Here is a 15,039-nt window from a genome sequence, read left to right on the forward strand (position 1 = left end):
CTAGCTATATATTCTTAAACAAAACTCTTAGTATATATATGCACCCTAACGGCTCCGCCGTCAAGCCCGATCCCGCTCTTTAGCGTCAAGAAGGACCATACTCGGTCACAAACACTGAAATTGCCATTGATTTTGAATTAAGACATTATGTGTAGAGACAAGTTGACCTCACAGTGTAACTATTTCACCACCACCAAGACTGTGGCTCATAGACTCCAGCTCTCACAGCGCGAAGTGTGTATTAATAGCGGCAGCCAACAACTCGTTCAGAAAAGGTAAGACGCTAAGCCTCAACTACTATGATCGAGTGACCGCTCGTGACGGGAATAATAATAAAAAGTGGCTAGAAAGAACAAAAGTACCGCGATCATGGTCTGTTCATCCTAGATACCGCTCCAATCTCTGAATAGGATCGTGCAGTGTTGAGGAGTAGAGTACCCGGTCGAGTAATAGAGAAGTTTTGCTGGGAAGTATGCACTATCGCTGACCCTCGCAAAGATTGAGCCAGGGGTGATAAAATAAAAATGATGTTTTGATATAAGTCCAAACTACATGATCTCATTTCAACCTACTAAAGTATAGTATAATGAGTGACATCAATAATATCGATAAAAATACACTCTAATGTGGGTGGTGGTTGAAACAGACCAATAAGAACATTTGTTTACATTATTTAGCGGCCAGATAGTTCTAATTATGTTGTCCGTAACATAGTGCCATTTATAATTTGAACTATCTCCTTATTTTATTCTAACCCGTTACAAAAGTGAGGTTATGCCTACCACGGACTGTTGTGTGGAAACAAATGCAAATTATAATGCGAACTTCGTAGCAAAACTCCTCTAATCTTGATATCTACACTTTAAATTTCGCTTTTCTGGTCGTTGATCTTGGATGTAAGTCATGTACTTCTTTAATGTTATTGCTCTTGGGGAGTGCAACTTTATGTAGACATTAAAAACCATAGGCCAATGATTTTTTCACCAACTTCGCTTTCCACGACAATTTGTTGATATATTCGTGATTAGGTAATGATAATGATATCATCCTATAAAGTAGTCTCGAGTCAGACTCTATGAAGTCGTATGGTTCCTGTCAGTGTCCATTGGCGATTAGGTCACATCCTCACATGTAGGGGTTAACGTTAACCCATCTTTATCCTGATTCATATCTAAAATCACTGCTAGAATTCAAGCAAGTACTTAAGTCCAAGGGTAAATCATGATCAGTTGCATTTTCGTTGATGCATGCACCCAAAATCACTCGTCATCTTCCTTTCCCAATATTAGTCATCGCATTTTTTCAATTGTTAGCTCTAGCTCTTCATACATTTGCATATATGGATATTAATGGGGTAGAAAATGACGTCTTCGGATTGATTATCTGGCCCAGCTCATATAGTCACTTGAACTCGTTAGATCGACCTCCACAGAGTTCACCTCATGAAGCAGCGAAGTTAATCGACCTGCATTGGCAATTGGATCAAAAGCTTGAGCTTTCTCAAAGTATTCATCGTATGGACTAGAAATAGAGCGGATATAATGTTAACACCCATGTATATGTCGTCTATGGTAGTGACAGTACTCAGAGGCTAAAGGAAGGTATCATTCACACACCCCAAACCGACAGCAAAGAATAAAAAATAAAGACAAAAACACCGTTCCCACAAAGCCTAATTTCAAAAAGAAAATCCGATCGCCTTATTTTGACAGGCACTTCTCTACAGTCCCCCTCAACATCTTAACGACTTCCCCTGGGCTCTCAGCTCCAAACACCGCAGTCCCAGCCACGATCACGTTTGCGCCTGCCTCCGCAGCCTGATCAATTGTGCCCAGGCCAAGCCCGCCATCAACTTCGATATCCAATTCCGGGTATCTCTCGCGCAGAGCAGCAACCTTAGGCATGCAACGTGCTTGGAATTTCTGCCCACCGAAACCGGGCTCCACGGTCATCACAAGCACCATCTGGTATCCAATGTCAGCACTATCCAGCCAATGATTCAAGGAAGAAAATGACGAACATCAGGCTTCTCGACATCCCCATCCAATAATGGGTAAACCACATCTGCAGGGGTGTCAGGCTTGATAGCAACACCAGCCTTCATCCCGAGGGCGTGGATGTTCTTAATAAGCTGTGACGGTGATACAGCGGGGTCCTTCGAGGTGACTGCGGCTTCATAGTGGAAGCAGTAGAGGTCACAGCCAGCTTTCTTGAAGTCCTCAAGCCACTTTTGTGGCTGTCAGGCTGTCAGTATACTGCTTCTAGGGTTGTTGAGGTAGTGTCAATTATTACTACGGACCTCAGCAACCATCATATGGCAGTCGAAAACACCCTTACTCCAGTCTGCACTTCTCTCAACGCTTCCCCTAATACATGTCACAACCGGTGCTCCAATTGTAATGTTGGGCACAAAGTGTCCGTCCATGATATCGATGTGGAGCCAGTCTGCGCCGTGCTCTTTGATCACGTTGGAGCATTCTGACGAGAGGTTTCCGAAGTCGGAAGCAAGGATTGACGGGGCAATGATTGCTTTTGGTGCCATTTTGTAGGTGGTTTCAGAGAAGCTTGAAGAGGCTGTTGGGATGTTTATTTGGTGGGGTGAATTGGCGGGGTAGGGATTATTCACCATTTTATGCAAAGATTAGTATGCATTACTTGCTGTAGACAATAGCGTTACCCGGTCTGATTATAAGTGACGTCAAATACCATCTTGAAGGCTGACGGGAAGATTGATACGCATAATAGGAGTATGAATACTTGTAGTATCGAGTATATATATTAAACACTCCGCCCGGCCTTTCATTCGTCAGGACACTTCACATGTGTGAAACGTTTATATGAAGTGCTCCTACATACAACACAAAAAAGCGCCAAGAATAAACATTAACCCGACCGCTAGCTATTTCATTACACGTCGATTTCTTGCAAGAGTAAATAAACATTAAAATCATAAGCCGAAAAAGAGGGCGGGTACTATAGGCAGCCCCCAATGAACGCGCTCAATTTCTCTTTCCAGTCTTTCTTTTCAACACTTCCGCCCTTTACTTCCACCTCCACGCCCACTTCTTCCATAGCCTTGAATTCGAATGGACCTTCTCCACCCTCACCAAGCCACTCCTTCTCCTCGTTACCTTCACCATCGTCTTCAACATCAAGAATACCCTTGGACCTTGAGACTCTCATCTTGGTAATCTCTTCCTCCAAGAGCTTTTGTATCTTTCCAGCAGGGAGCGCGGTAAACACATCACTCTTGTTGCAGGCAATCAACAGCCGTTTAGGTTGCGAAGACGTAGCACCAGATGCGGAGGCAACCTTTTGCATTGCCAAAAGAACATCGTAAAGGTATTCGGCGGTCCCACGAACGTCGGTCAATGAAGAGTCAAGAACAAAGATGACGCCACGGATGACAGGAGATGAGATCTGAGACAATGCAAGGTGACGCAATTTTCCGTGGCCGGGGGTATCGGAAAGGAGAAACTTAAGGTATGATTTCATTGAAGGATCATTGGCCGAGCGGTATTTGGACGTTCCCGCGATAGCAGCAGAGATTGAACATTCAAGCGACAAAGGGCTTTGGCTGGTACGGGTATCCGGAGGAGGCTTCCCACTTTCCGTTTCGGATTCAAACTGTACTCTTCGTTAATATGTCGGGAGTGCGCATTCGGTCACTGGAGAAACCTACAGCTGTCATAAGAGAAGTTTTCCCACCGCCAACTGGGCCAACAAGGAGAAATGTAGGTAGAGTGGTCGCGGCGCGTGATCGAAATATTAATGTGTGGATCAGTAAAGGGGTCAAGAAAATGACAATAACCGTCACGATCAAGACGGGGAGAGAAGGGTTGAAAAACGAGGCCATGAGGGAGCTTAAATCCGCGCCGCCTGGCGGTGGTAGCAGTGGTGTGGCATCTGGTGAGGGTAAAGAGGACTCCATGTTGAATTTTGCAAGCTAAAACGAAGTTACCACTGGGAGAGAGATGAGAAAGGGGACCCAAAATGTGTGTACGGAGATGGAGTGAGTGACTTAAGGTGAACGTGGAGGTTTGTTAGTCTGACTTGTATGCAGGCATTGCCTGTGCTGACTAAGCGCATTTGAGTCTCAATCATTCACGATAATGAAGTGCCGTGAGCAACCTTTTGTAAACACTTCAGTGCTCAAGTACTTAGAGGGCTTAGATTTGGAAAAAGAGGAGCTTTACAGAAGGATCGATCAATGGTCTTGGATGAACATTGATATTTTATCAGATACTCACAGAAATAGGATAATTGTTTTATCGTGGTATGTACATAGACCTAGCGTCACTACAGTACTGTAGTCAGGGCAAGAGGCCTTAGTTCTATTCTCTGGAATTAAAATGTATAGGAAGCACAAGTACGTAATTCATTCCTCGGTTCATCTACATACATGTAGGATGAGAGACTGGAGACGTATCAAAATGCCTTGGGATCGAGCATAGAGGTAATATCTTCGAATATTACCCCGATTTCTCACATCACAACCTATTCCTGTATCTACCAGTACTTTTAGAAGTCTTCTCTGTTTTTTTGCCTTCTTGTTGTTTCTCTTTTAATTGTAGTAGATACACTTCGAATCAATCGTTGCCAAGCCAATATTCAACCTCATCAGTTGCCCTAAACCCCCTGCCATTGCTGCACAACAGCTGTCCTCTCGCAAAAAGCTTCAGGGGATACTACCTATCATCAGAATCGACAAGCGCGAACTACTCCCAAGATAAAACAATCGAATACAGAATAATCTCAACCGGGAAGTGGACATAATGCGGCTAGACGTTAAGGTACGGATACTCTTTTGTACGGCTCTTTAAGTTGAGGGGAGATGATGGGCACCTCCCCGGGGGTGACTGGGAGGTATAGGATGCTCGGGAATATCTCGAAGTGGAGGCTGATCAAATCCTATCAATTATGTCCTTTAGAGACAACTCTTTGCCCGCTCGGACCGAGTGAAGGGGATCGATTTTCACCCCACTGAACCATGGATTCTGAGCACCTTATATAGCGGTACTGCCTCTTGCCCCACGGTGTCTCAGAAGGCGGGGTGAAGTCAATCACTGACCTATTCATCAATTCAAGGTCACGTATACATCTGGTCCTACGAAACTCAAACCCTAGTAAAGACCTTTGAAGTTACCGATGTCCCTGTTCGTGCCGGTCGCTTTATCGCGCGAAAGAACTGGTTTGTGGTCGGTTCCGATGACTTCCATCTTCGGGTGTTCAACTACAACACCTCAGAAAAGATCGCGGCTTTCGAGGCGCATCCCGATTATATCCGTTCGATCGTTGTACATCCGACACAACCGTTCGTGCTCACTGCAAGTGATGACATGACCATCAAGTTGTGGGACTGGGACAAGGGCTGGAAGTGTGTACAGACATTTGAGGGACACAGCCACTATGTCATGAGCTTGGCCATTAACCCCAAGGACACAAATACATTCGCTTCTGCATGTTTAGACAGAACGGTCAAAATTTGGAGCTTGGGCGGTGGAGGAAGTGCTAACTTTACTCTAGAGGCGCACGAGACTAAGGGTAGGTTATTACGTCTAAGATCAATGCTTCGGGCCAATAGCTGATCAACCACAGGTGTCAATCACGTCGATTACTACCCAGCTGCCGACAAGCCCTATATTCTCACCACCTCTGATGATCGAACAATCAAAATTTGGGATTACACGAATAAGTCTTTAATTGCTACTCTTGAGGGCCATACATCGAATGTTTCTTTTGCTTGTTTCCACCCAGAGCTCCCAGTAATCATTTCCGGTTCTGAAGACGGCAGTGTTAAGATTTGGCACGCAAATACCTACCGCCTAGAGCAGACTTTAAGTTATGGGCTTGAGAGAGCATGGTGTGTTTCCTACCAGAGGGGCAAGAATGCCCTCGCTATCGGATTCGACGAAGGATGTGTGGTTATCAAGATGGGAAGGGAAGAACCGGCTGTCAGTATGGATGCAGGTGGAAAGATTGTATGGGCAAGACATAACGAGGTCTTGACCGCGGTTGTCAAACCCGGCGGTACGCACTTGTTAAAGCATCGTGATTTAACATCAGCCAGTCAACTGACATTTGATTACAGATGTATCTGTCAAGGATGGTGAACCATTATCACTTCCCCACAAAGATCTTGGCTCTTGTGAGATTTATCCACAATCCCTTCTCCACTCCCCCAATGGCCGTTTCGTGTCAGTTTGTGGTGATGGGGAGTATATCATCTACACTGCTTTGGCTTGGAGGAACAAGGCATTCGGGCAGGCATTGGACTTTGCTTGGGGTTCTCGAGACAACAGCAATGATTACGCTATTCGAGAGAGCCCGACTAGCGTTAAATTGTTCAAGAACTTCAAGGAGAAACCTGGAGGTTTGGACGTTGGATTCGCTGCTGACGGGTTGATCGGGGGTGTTCTACTTGCCGTTCGGGGAGCTGAGACGGTTGGGCTTTTTGATTGGGAAACTGGCGCTTTGGTTAGAAGGATCGACGTGGTGCCACATAACGTATGTTTCCCAAAGTCATATAGAATTGAGCTCCCCCGGAAAGCTCGAAACATTAAGGATTATCAACTGACACTCCTCCAAACAGGTTTTCTGGTCTGATAGTGGTGAACTTGTGACTCTTGCTTGCGAGGATGCTTTCTACGTTTTGCGATTCGACAGAGACGAGTACGTCGCTGCCGTTCAGAATGGAACTGTTGAAGATGACGGTGTAGAGGCTGCTTTTGAGGTTATCACTGATATTCATGAATCTGTTCGCACTGGTGAATGGGTTGGTGATTGCTTCATCTACACAACTTCTACTAACCGCCTCAACTATCTCGTCGGCGATCAAACATACACCATCTCTCATTTTGATTCTCCCATGTACCTTCTCGGATACATCCCCCGCGATGGCCATATCTACCTTGCTGATAAGGATGTCAATGTTGTCTCATACTCACTATCTCTCAATGTTGTTGAGTACCAAACCGTTGTCCTCCGAGGCGATATGGATGCCGCTGCAGAGCTCCTGGAAACGATTCCTCAGGACCAAAAGAACAAGATTGCACGATTCCTTGAAGGGCAAGGCTATAAAGAGCTTGCTCTAGAGGTTGCTACAGACCCCGAGCACCGCTTTGACCTCGCTCTCGGCCTCGGAAACCTTGAGATCGCACTTGAGATTGCTCGAAGTGCCGACGCTGAACACCGCTGGAAAACCGTTGGTGACGCAGCTCTCGCCGCCTGGGATCTTGTGCTCGCGGAGGAGTGTTTCCGTGCCGCCAAGGACCTTGGCTCACTCCTCCTTCTTCACACAGCTACTGGAAATGTTGAGGGTCTTAGAGAGCTCTCAAAGTCTGCGGATGCGGCAGGGTCTAACAATGTTGCATTCGCATGCTTGTGGCAAACGGGCGATATTGAGGATTGCACTAACCTCCTTGTAAAAACCGGGAGGATCCCAGAGGCGGCTCTTTTCACACAGACATATAAGCCAAGCTTGACCAAAGACGTGGCAGTGAAGTGGAAGAACAGTCTTAGGGATGCCAAAAAAGAGAAACTGAGTGAGGCGATCGCGGTCCCGGGAGAGGACGATGAATTGTTTCCGGAGTGGGATGAGTATTTAAGGGTAGAAGCAGAAGCACCGGCAGCAGGGGAGGACTTGATCGATGTTGCGGAGGAAATCGTGGATGCTCCAGCCGAGATTGTAGAATCATAGATGATGACGGGCTAGAATCTTTTTGCTTGGGGGATGGTTTTATGAAACTTGCTTTTTACGTTCTTAAGTTAAAATATTATTGTGGCCATTTTTTTCCTTTCTCTTTTTGTTCCGGATAGTTCAACTGGGATCACGTAACTGGATCTTTAAAAGCTTCGATGTTCAATTTTATTTATTTTCCCGGATATTTTCTAGAACTAAAACACGCCTAGTGAGTGGATACATCTCATTATCCTCATAAAAACATGGGTCGATTGAGTCTCGGGTGGAGCAAAAATATATCTCCCGAAAAGCGTCATTTCCCACAGATGTTCTCTGTGAATAAGAAATCAGTTACAATTTGTGAACAGAACGAGAACGTACGCGTAGTTAGAAAGACCATAAAAGAAATATGAAGAATCACTCATACAGTTCAGAATCAGCCTCGATCAATATCATCCGAATATTGCCTCCACAAGAGTCATAAAACAAGGAAGGACATGACTTTAGATCTACTACATTTAGCTTGTGCATGCAGAATTGACAACCCCAAAACACGATTTACATTCCTGTCTCGTCTTGTCACACCAGAGACAACCCGCATGTAGACTGAACATCATCTAACCCTATATATCAACTCCAGTATATTATTAAATTTAAGTAAGCGCATAATATACTTGCCGGATTTTAAAGAGTAGGACAGAAATACAACGACCTCAGTGCCGCAACGGCGCAACGCAACGCAACGAAGCCCAACTCGACGAAGCCCAATGCAATGAATTCAATCCGCTATGCTTGATAATTATTGTTACCAATATACTAGTATTTTCCTCCAGAAAAACGTATGGTTATGATACTTGCTCGGTGTTGAGAGGTGTTATATCAGGTGCAAGCACGTACGGTTGCGACTCACCCTTCCTTGTACTTCCGTCCTACTCTTTAAAATCCGGCAAGTACAGCTTCAGTTCGAGGAATTAATAATTACATAAGAGATGGCCACCTAAAAATACTCGTGACAGGGGCTATCACACACAGATCAACAGAGGCTCCGTGTCATGCAGCATGACGAATGGCTCTCACTACCTCCCCTGTTCAGAAGCAGAATCTAAACTCCCCCTCTCCTTCATAGAAATACCTCTTATTCTGCTTATTCTGCAGAGATTTGGAATAGGCTTCCAGTACGAATAGTTGTGAACACCCACCTACCCTATTACCTGGTACAGTTCCACCTGTGACCAAGATACACTGTATCACTTGATCTGGATGTACAGCTGCCTAACCGTTTATGCTCATATAAACCCTCTAACAGTAAATGTAGTAAAGCACTCTAGGTACTCAACCGCATACGTATATCACAAGGACACTTAGCACCAAGCTTACCAAGGAACAAACGACCAAAAGCGTTCGCTAGCCGTTGCATATCCGCGGCCGCACTCTGCCCCCATTCAAATACGACTGCCAACCCCAACTCGATGAGTCCCGACCAGAGTCAACGCCCTCAGAACATTGCCCACACAGAAGAAGACAGCGACGACGAAATGTGGGACTGGGATATACGACCGAAGCCCTCAGAGGGCCCATCCGCAGAGCCATTACTGTCTGAGGAAGCCTCGGGCGAGAGGGGGAGAAGCAGCTATGAAGGCGTTGAAGTAGATGAGAGGGCTCGGGAAAGAAGGCGACATGAGATGCGGAGTAGAAGCCCAACCAGCGCTTCAGCTAGGTCAGTACCTGCGTTCCTCCAGCACTTGAGAGGAAGCTAACAGCGGTAGAGCTGAGAATCGTAAAAAGTACGTGATGGCGGCGATCTTTTTGGTCTTATCGCTCGTTTCGTTTGTGGTATTTTAATACAATGATGCAGCTTTGCTGCCCCAAAGTTCATCTCGCTTACTTAGCCTACAGGTACAAACTGAAACGGCTGAGTACATACAACTTGAACTCGGATGGCAGAAGGCATATGCCATGTTGTATGTCACTGCCCTCGGGCCTTCCACTGATTCCTATGAGCTTTATAATAACCCCGGTATAGATACTTAACCCACGGGTCCTGGGTTGTTCTCTGGCCTACTCAGCTCCTGATCCTCAAAATGCGCAAACCAAATACACCGTGGAGAGCATTCCTCACCGGGCACCTTAGCCACATAAAGACCACCGCCCAGATGATCATGGCGTCATCCACCCGCCTTTCTCACTCCCAAGTCCGGGCCGATCCGAAATACTATATGCTCAAAAGGATCGCATTCATAACCTGCGCTCTTACTTTTGCGGGGTCAACCTGGTACATTGCCGTTTCGCTCACCACTCCAAGTGATCTAACTGCAATTTATAACTGCAGCGCATTCTTCGCATATGCGTTCAGTATCCCCATGCTTCATGAGAAGCCAAGAGCGCTGAAGATCGGGAGTGTTGCAATCGCAATTATAGGTGTACTCGTTGTCGCATATGGTGATGGTGGTAGCAGCGTCGGCGAAAACGAGACACATAGTGAGAAGAGCCGTGTCCTAGGAAACATCATTATCGGTATCGGAAGCGTTCTTTATGGGTTCTATGAGGTTCTTTATAAGAAGGTAGCATGTCCGCCCGAAGGTACATCCTCGGGTAGAAGCGCTATTTTCGCAAATACTGTAGGCTCCGGGATAGGAGCCATTACTTTGGTGGGTAGCCCAGTAACTTGCCTCTATTAGGTCTGGTTATATTAATTATGTCTTGAAATAGAGTGTGTTATGGATCCCAATACCGATCCTGCATTGGACCGGCGTCGAGAAATTCGAGATCCCAAGCGGTGAGGCGGCTATTATGCTTGCCATCTCCGTATTCTCCAACGTTGTGTTCAGCGGATCTTTCCTCATTCTCATGAGTCTCACTAGCCCCGTTCTTTCTAGCGTTGCTGGGCTGTTAGTGCTCCACTGTTCTCTTATCTTAACCCGTTATACTAATAGATGGCAGACTCACAATCTTCCTGGTTGCAATAACTGACTGGTTCATATTCGGCACACCTATAAGCACTGCGGCGCTATTAGGTGGAATGCTAATTATTGCGGCGTTCGTACTCCTGAGTTGGTGCACATGGAAGGAAATGAATGAGGAGAAACCTAAAGTAGAGGATGATATTACTGATGAAGATGACTAAGGAATTTCTTTTCTAATAGTTCTTTCTCTTTCTTTTTTTGGTTCCTCTGTTTAGATATGACGACGGTAAGGACGTGGTTAGTATTCTCTTTGGGTTTGAATTTTAAGTCATGATGTAGCGTTGGGTCTACTAGATTCTTGGGATTTCTTATTTATTAGCCTCCATTTATTTTTCGTTTTATTCACACTGGATTGTTTCCAAAGACATAAAAACCAAGTATTCATACAGAATTACAATACCGCTCTGTATTGCCATAACCGTAGGGCTGCATGTAATTAATCAATTAAACAAGAAAGAAAAAGAAAAAGAAAAAAAACAATACCGCTCTACTACTAACTATACGTCGAGTGAGTCACTATGTCTCACTCATCTAAACCATCACAAAGATTAATGTAAATGCCTGTGTTACATGTATTAGCGTCGATAGCGTACTGTATCAAACGGCACTGAACTTTAGACAACCATATCTATCAACCCGCCTGTCAGTCCCAAGAACTATCAAGCTCACAACAGTCATTAGTTGAAACCTCATCTACTTAAGCACTGATCTATCCATACTTTTGGTAATCAAACACAAACTCACATCATCCTATGGCTCAACTAACCACTTTGGCATATAGACCTAATCCTAGTCCCGAGCCAAAGATGCATCTCAAGCAGGAGCCAAACTTCCATCACAACGAGCTTGAATCTGCACTCAAGCTTCTCCGCATCAACATCCGCCACCGCGGCCCCACCCGCACCCGCCAAGCGCAAGCCATCAGCGGCGTCCTCTGGACCACCCACGACGTTCCAAGCACAATGACCCTCGCCCAGCTCTTCAGGCGTCACATCAAAGGCGGCGTAGTCCCCGATCAGACATTTATTCTCCAGCAGATCGATAGGCGCTTTGAGCCCGTTGTTGGAACTAGGGTCTTTGTTTGGAACGAACTCAACATGACAAAGGTTGCGGATGCGGGTTGGGTGTTTGACGATGGGGAGGTCTGGTTAGGGAGCTATATCCCAAATGTTTGAAGGATTCGGGTGGAGATGGGTGAGGGGCGCTCTGCTGTGCTATTTCAGTTGAAGGTTTCTTTTACGGTGTGCTAAGGTTGTGGTCCCTTGATGCGGGCATGGTGTATCTATTGCGTACTATTGCTTGAAGGAGCAGAATTTGTCATCTGTCGTCCATGTACTATTTAATAACTCTCAATAAAAGTTGATGCATCAGTATTACTTGATAACTACACCTCGAGCCTTGAGTTTCCTCATCTCTTTTTATTCGCACAAAGAGTTAGCAACCAAAAATCACAAATGGGAAAGCACTGTCACGATCCCTGAGTAGCGCGATAGAGCTTTGTGAGATATGGGCAAGATACCGCCCATCTAGGTTTGTAACAGGTGGGGTCTAAGGGGCAGCGCGAGCCACAACCCCTCTACTCGGAGGGCTCAGATCAGCCCTGCTATTATGGTTCATAAGCAGATAAAATGCACTCGGGGGAGGTACAAAGATAGGAGCCGGTACAATTGTCTAATATAATATCGACCGCATGCTCAAGGGACTTGGCACTAATATTCCAGGGCTACTGCACAGAAAGGTCCCACATCTACAGCAGCAACGACCGCAGTATACTACTCAGTACAACCACCTGTATTCCACCCATACACTTACACCCAATTATTGGCGGTACCCCAGCCTAAACCTAGTTATCCTACTCAGCGCCAGGCTTGGCATAAGCAAATGCATTGATTTAAACTCCAAATCAAATCTCCCTCTTCTCAAATTTCCCCTAATTCGTGTTTGCTTCCCTCTCTATTCCTTTTAGCCCCTGCGCGAAGAGGCGATGAAAAGAGGGAGAAAAAAATGCTATCCTAATTAGGTGGCCCAGCTTAACCTCAACCTTAGCCCAGTCGTGCTCATTGCTAACAGTGTGAGATATTAACGAGTGATTTTCTATGATGCATATTGTTTTTTTTGTTTTTTTGTTTAATTCATTAATTGCGTATGATGCATAGTGTTCGTTTTCTAGTTCGTTCACGAACGCTGAGCACTCGATACCTCCCACTGTTCATGAGCGGATATATGTAGATACATGTATGCTCGATCCCATCCCCTCTTGGTTTGTGGGAAGTTTGGTGTACATGCTTAGGCATTCGCCCAAACCTTCCAAGTTCTATTGCTGCGAAGAGAGCAGACAAAGGAAATCACACTTTCCTAGCTAAGACAGAAAGTCTACGCTCATAATGCAGTCATCGGTGAAGAAAGTGTCACTTGAGTTCTTCATGAGGATCACTTGCAGGTAACATCAGGTCCGATCTCTCAACCTACACGCTCGATCATAGGTCAGGTAAGGCTCAAATGCACTACCACGCGAACCCATACACTGCCGCCTGTGTTTTTGCCAGTGAATATTATGGCACAGGTTATGAGTTTTAGTAGATGTTGTGAGTTTTACTAACTCATTATAATCAGCATTTCTCTCTTTGAGCTGTACGACAGAAAACCGAGCCACTCACATGACGAAAAAAATTAAAAACAAAAGAAAAGATACTACCACACCAAGAAGCCCAGGATTAGCCTTGTGGAAGAATCAAGCTTTCGACAAAGGCGAGGGTAAGCTCAGTCTTCATACTAATTAGCCTTGGCTATTAGAAACATGGCCATTCGCCCATTTTTGCCACTGATACCCGTTTCTCCAATTGGCATGCTCTATTTTCATTAGCTTTTAATGACCAATGCCTTCCTTGGAGATATACAAAAAAATTCGACTTATAGCCCGTTGATTATACGGGGGAAGGCCTTCAGGGACGGTGTCTAATTACCTCAAGAGGACAAATGGTATTAGCGCTCAACCGAAGTTAGCACCGGATAGGTCAAATCTATGTTGTGTCAGGCACTGCCTTTAGGCAAGCTTCGATCGAAACTTCCTATGGCTTCATTCGAGTTCATAGGGCTGGGACATGCAGTATCACAGAGGGGTACTGTGACCTCATTCGCTACTACTAGCCGCATTGCAGTGTTCTCTCTTGAGTGCATTGCCTCCCTCCACGTGCGTGCGCATGTTAATGAATCTAAGAATCATATGGTTTGTTGATAAGATTAGGGATTTCTGTAAGCAACCTTGGCACTGATATCTGTGGTTGGTATTTAACAATCGGTAGATCCTTACTATCTTCGTTGACTGGCTCCCTTACAAAGCATAGATCTTGCACAATTGTCAGCTCAACGCACAACGAGTACATGGATTCGGATTATTTGCTGGATACTTAAGTAATTAAGAGATTGGGCTTATTTTTTGGTAGTTATCACGATGTTTTATTCTTGCTAAGCTAGAAACTTTGGTAAGTGCACAATTATAAGCAGTCGACAGAAAATACACAGGGATATATTGTTTCCAATATTTTACCTTGATTAAAATACTGGATATTTTTTTGCGGCAAATATTATCATTATTTGATTGCTTGGACGGTTTGAATAGAGCAAGAGTACCAGCGCCGTCGAGTCTTCAGAATGAATATAAAAACTCCAGTAATTCCTTCCAAATCTGAACTCATCATCCCGCAAGATCCTCTCTAAAGTCAATACAGTACTCCTCTCAGCAGTAAACCTCAAGCCTGATAAATCTCAGAACTCCTGCTCTCCTCAATTTTTAACCACCTTCTTTCTCCCCTATCAATTCCCAAAATGCGCGTTACCACCGCCCTCCTCAGTGCTACTGCACTCCTAAGTACCACCGTCTCCGCCGCTATCTCTATCGGTACCATTGCCGGCACCAATGGCGTCACCTATAACGTCGCCTGGACCACTGGCACTTCCGACCCTTGCAACCAGGACACCAAGTTCCTGAGCACCTTCCCCGCCAACCCCTGTGGGCATTCCTTCCAGCTTGGAAACGATGCGGGCCTCACTCTCGAGGGTTGCGGAGGTCCTTTGTGGATCAATCAGAACGGGAGGTTCAAGGATAACTGTGTGAGCGCCGAGAACCTGGACAAGCCGTGTGGAAGCGGCAGCTTTTGGAGCGGGAACTTGCACAAGACCTTCCAGTGCCCTGGTTAAACGATGTTTCTATGGGAGATTTCGTTTCGTATAGTTTGAATTGCCTTTCTTTCAGGCTTTAGGATGTTGTTTCGTGGGTTCGGAGAGGGATGACTCGAGTGTTGGCTCTACTGCTTCTGCTTCTTCAGGCTTCTTCTTTGTGTTGGATTGAGCTCATGTAGCCAAGCCTCAATGACTGAGGTCTCTCTTTTGTCGATA

At 45.4% G+C, this 15,039-nt stretch overlaps 6 protein-coding genes across 6 annotated transcripts; 4 read left to right on the forward strand and 2 right to left on the reverse strand.

Annotated features, from left to right (window-relative positions):
• Positions 1 to 1,456: 1,456 nt before the first annotated feature.
• LAJ45_07990 (uncharacterized protein) lies at positions 1,457 to 2,542 on the reverse strand (the record flags this gene model as incomplete). The annotated part of the gene is made up of 5 exons (XM_046117544.1): positions 1,457 to 1,521; positions 1,617 to 1,672; positions 1,738 to 1,964; positions 2,021 to 2,236; positions 2,300 to 2,542. 5 exons carry the CDS (start codon positions 2,540 to 2,542, stop codon positions 1,457 to 1,459), a joined length of 807 nt encoding a protein of 268 aa, XP_045969193.1.
• Positions 2,543 to 2,973: 431 nt separating this feature from the next.
• On the reverse strand, positions 2,974 to 3,931 carry LAJ45_07991 (uncharacterized protein; the record flags this gene model as incomplete). Its single annotated transcript, XM_046117545.1, has 2 exons — positions 2,974 to 3,627; positions 3,683 to 3,931. The coding sequence occupies 2 exons, from the start codon at positions 3,929 to 3,931 to the stop codon at positions 2,974 to 2,976; spliced, it is 903 nt and encodes a 300-aa protein (XP_045969194.1).
• Positions 3,932 to 4,775: 844 nt separating this feature from the next.
• Positions 4,776 to 7,699, forward strand: LAJ45_07992 (uncharacterized protein; the record flags this gene model as incomplete). Its single annotated transcript, XM_046117546.1, has 6 exons — positions 4,776 to 4,793; positions 4,932 to 5,016; positions 5,089 to 5,544; positions 5,599 to 6,030; positions 6,092 to 6,507; positions 6,593 to 7,699. The coding sequence occupies 6 exons, from the start codon at positions 4,776 to 4,778 to the stop codon at positions 7,697 to 7,699; spliced, it is 2,514 nt and encodes an 837-aa protein (XP_045969195.1).
• A 1,451-nt stretch (positions 7,700 to 9,150) lies between these two features.
• Positions 9,151 to 10,805, forward strand: LAJ45_07993 (uncharacterized protein; the record flags this gene model as incomplete). Its single annotated transcript, XM_046117547.1, has 6 exons — positions 9,151 to 9,398; positions 9,448 to 9,514; positions 9,578 to 9,642; positions 9,705 to 10,329; positions 10,391 to 10,569; positions 10,622 to 10,805. 6 exons carry the CDS (start codon positions 9,151 to 9,153, stop codon positions 10,803 to 10,805), a joined length of 1,368 nt encoding a protein of 455 aa, XP_045969196.1.
• A 645-nt stretch (positions 10,806 to 11,450) lies between these two features.
• LAJ45_07994 (uncharacterized protein) lies at positions 11,451 to 11,819 on the forward strand (the record flags this gene model as incomplete). The annotated part of the gene is made up of 1 exon (XM_046117548.1): positions 11,451 to 11,819. The coding sequence occupies one exon, from the start codon at positions 11,451 to 11,453 to the stop codon at positions 11,817 to 11,819; it is 369 nt and encodes a 122-aa protein (XP_045969197.1).
• A 2,650-nt stretch (positions 11,820 to 14,469) lies between these two features.
• Positions 14,470 to 14,841, forward strand: LAJ45_07995 (uncharacterized protein; the record flags this gene model as incomplete). Its single annotated transcript, XM_046117549.1, has 1 exon — positions 14,470 to 14,841. One exon carries the CDS (start codon positions 14,470 to 14,472, stop codon positions 14,839 to 14,841), a length of 372 nt encoding a protein of 123 aa, XP_045969198.1.
• Positions 14,842 to 15,039: the final 198 nt, after the last annotated feature.

Source organism: Morchella importuna (assembly GCF_003444635.1).
Source record: "Morchella importuna strain M04M26 chromosome Unknown Morimp01GS027, whole genome shotgun sequence".
NCBI classification, from domain to species: Eukaryota; Fungi; Ascomycota; class Pezizomycetes; order Pezizales; family Morchellaceae; genus Morchella; species Morchella importuna.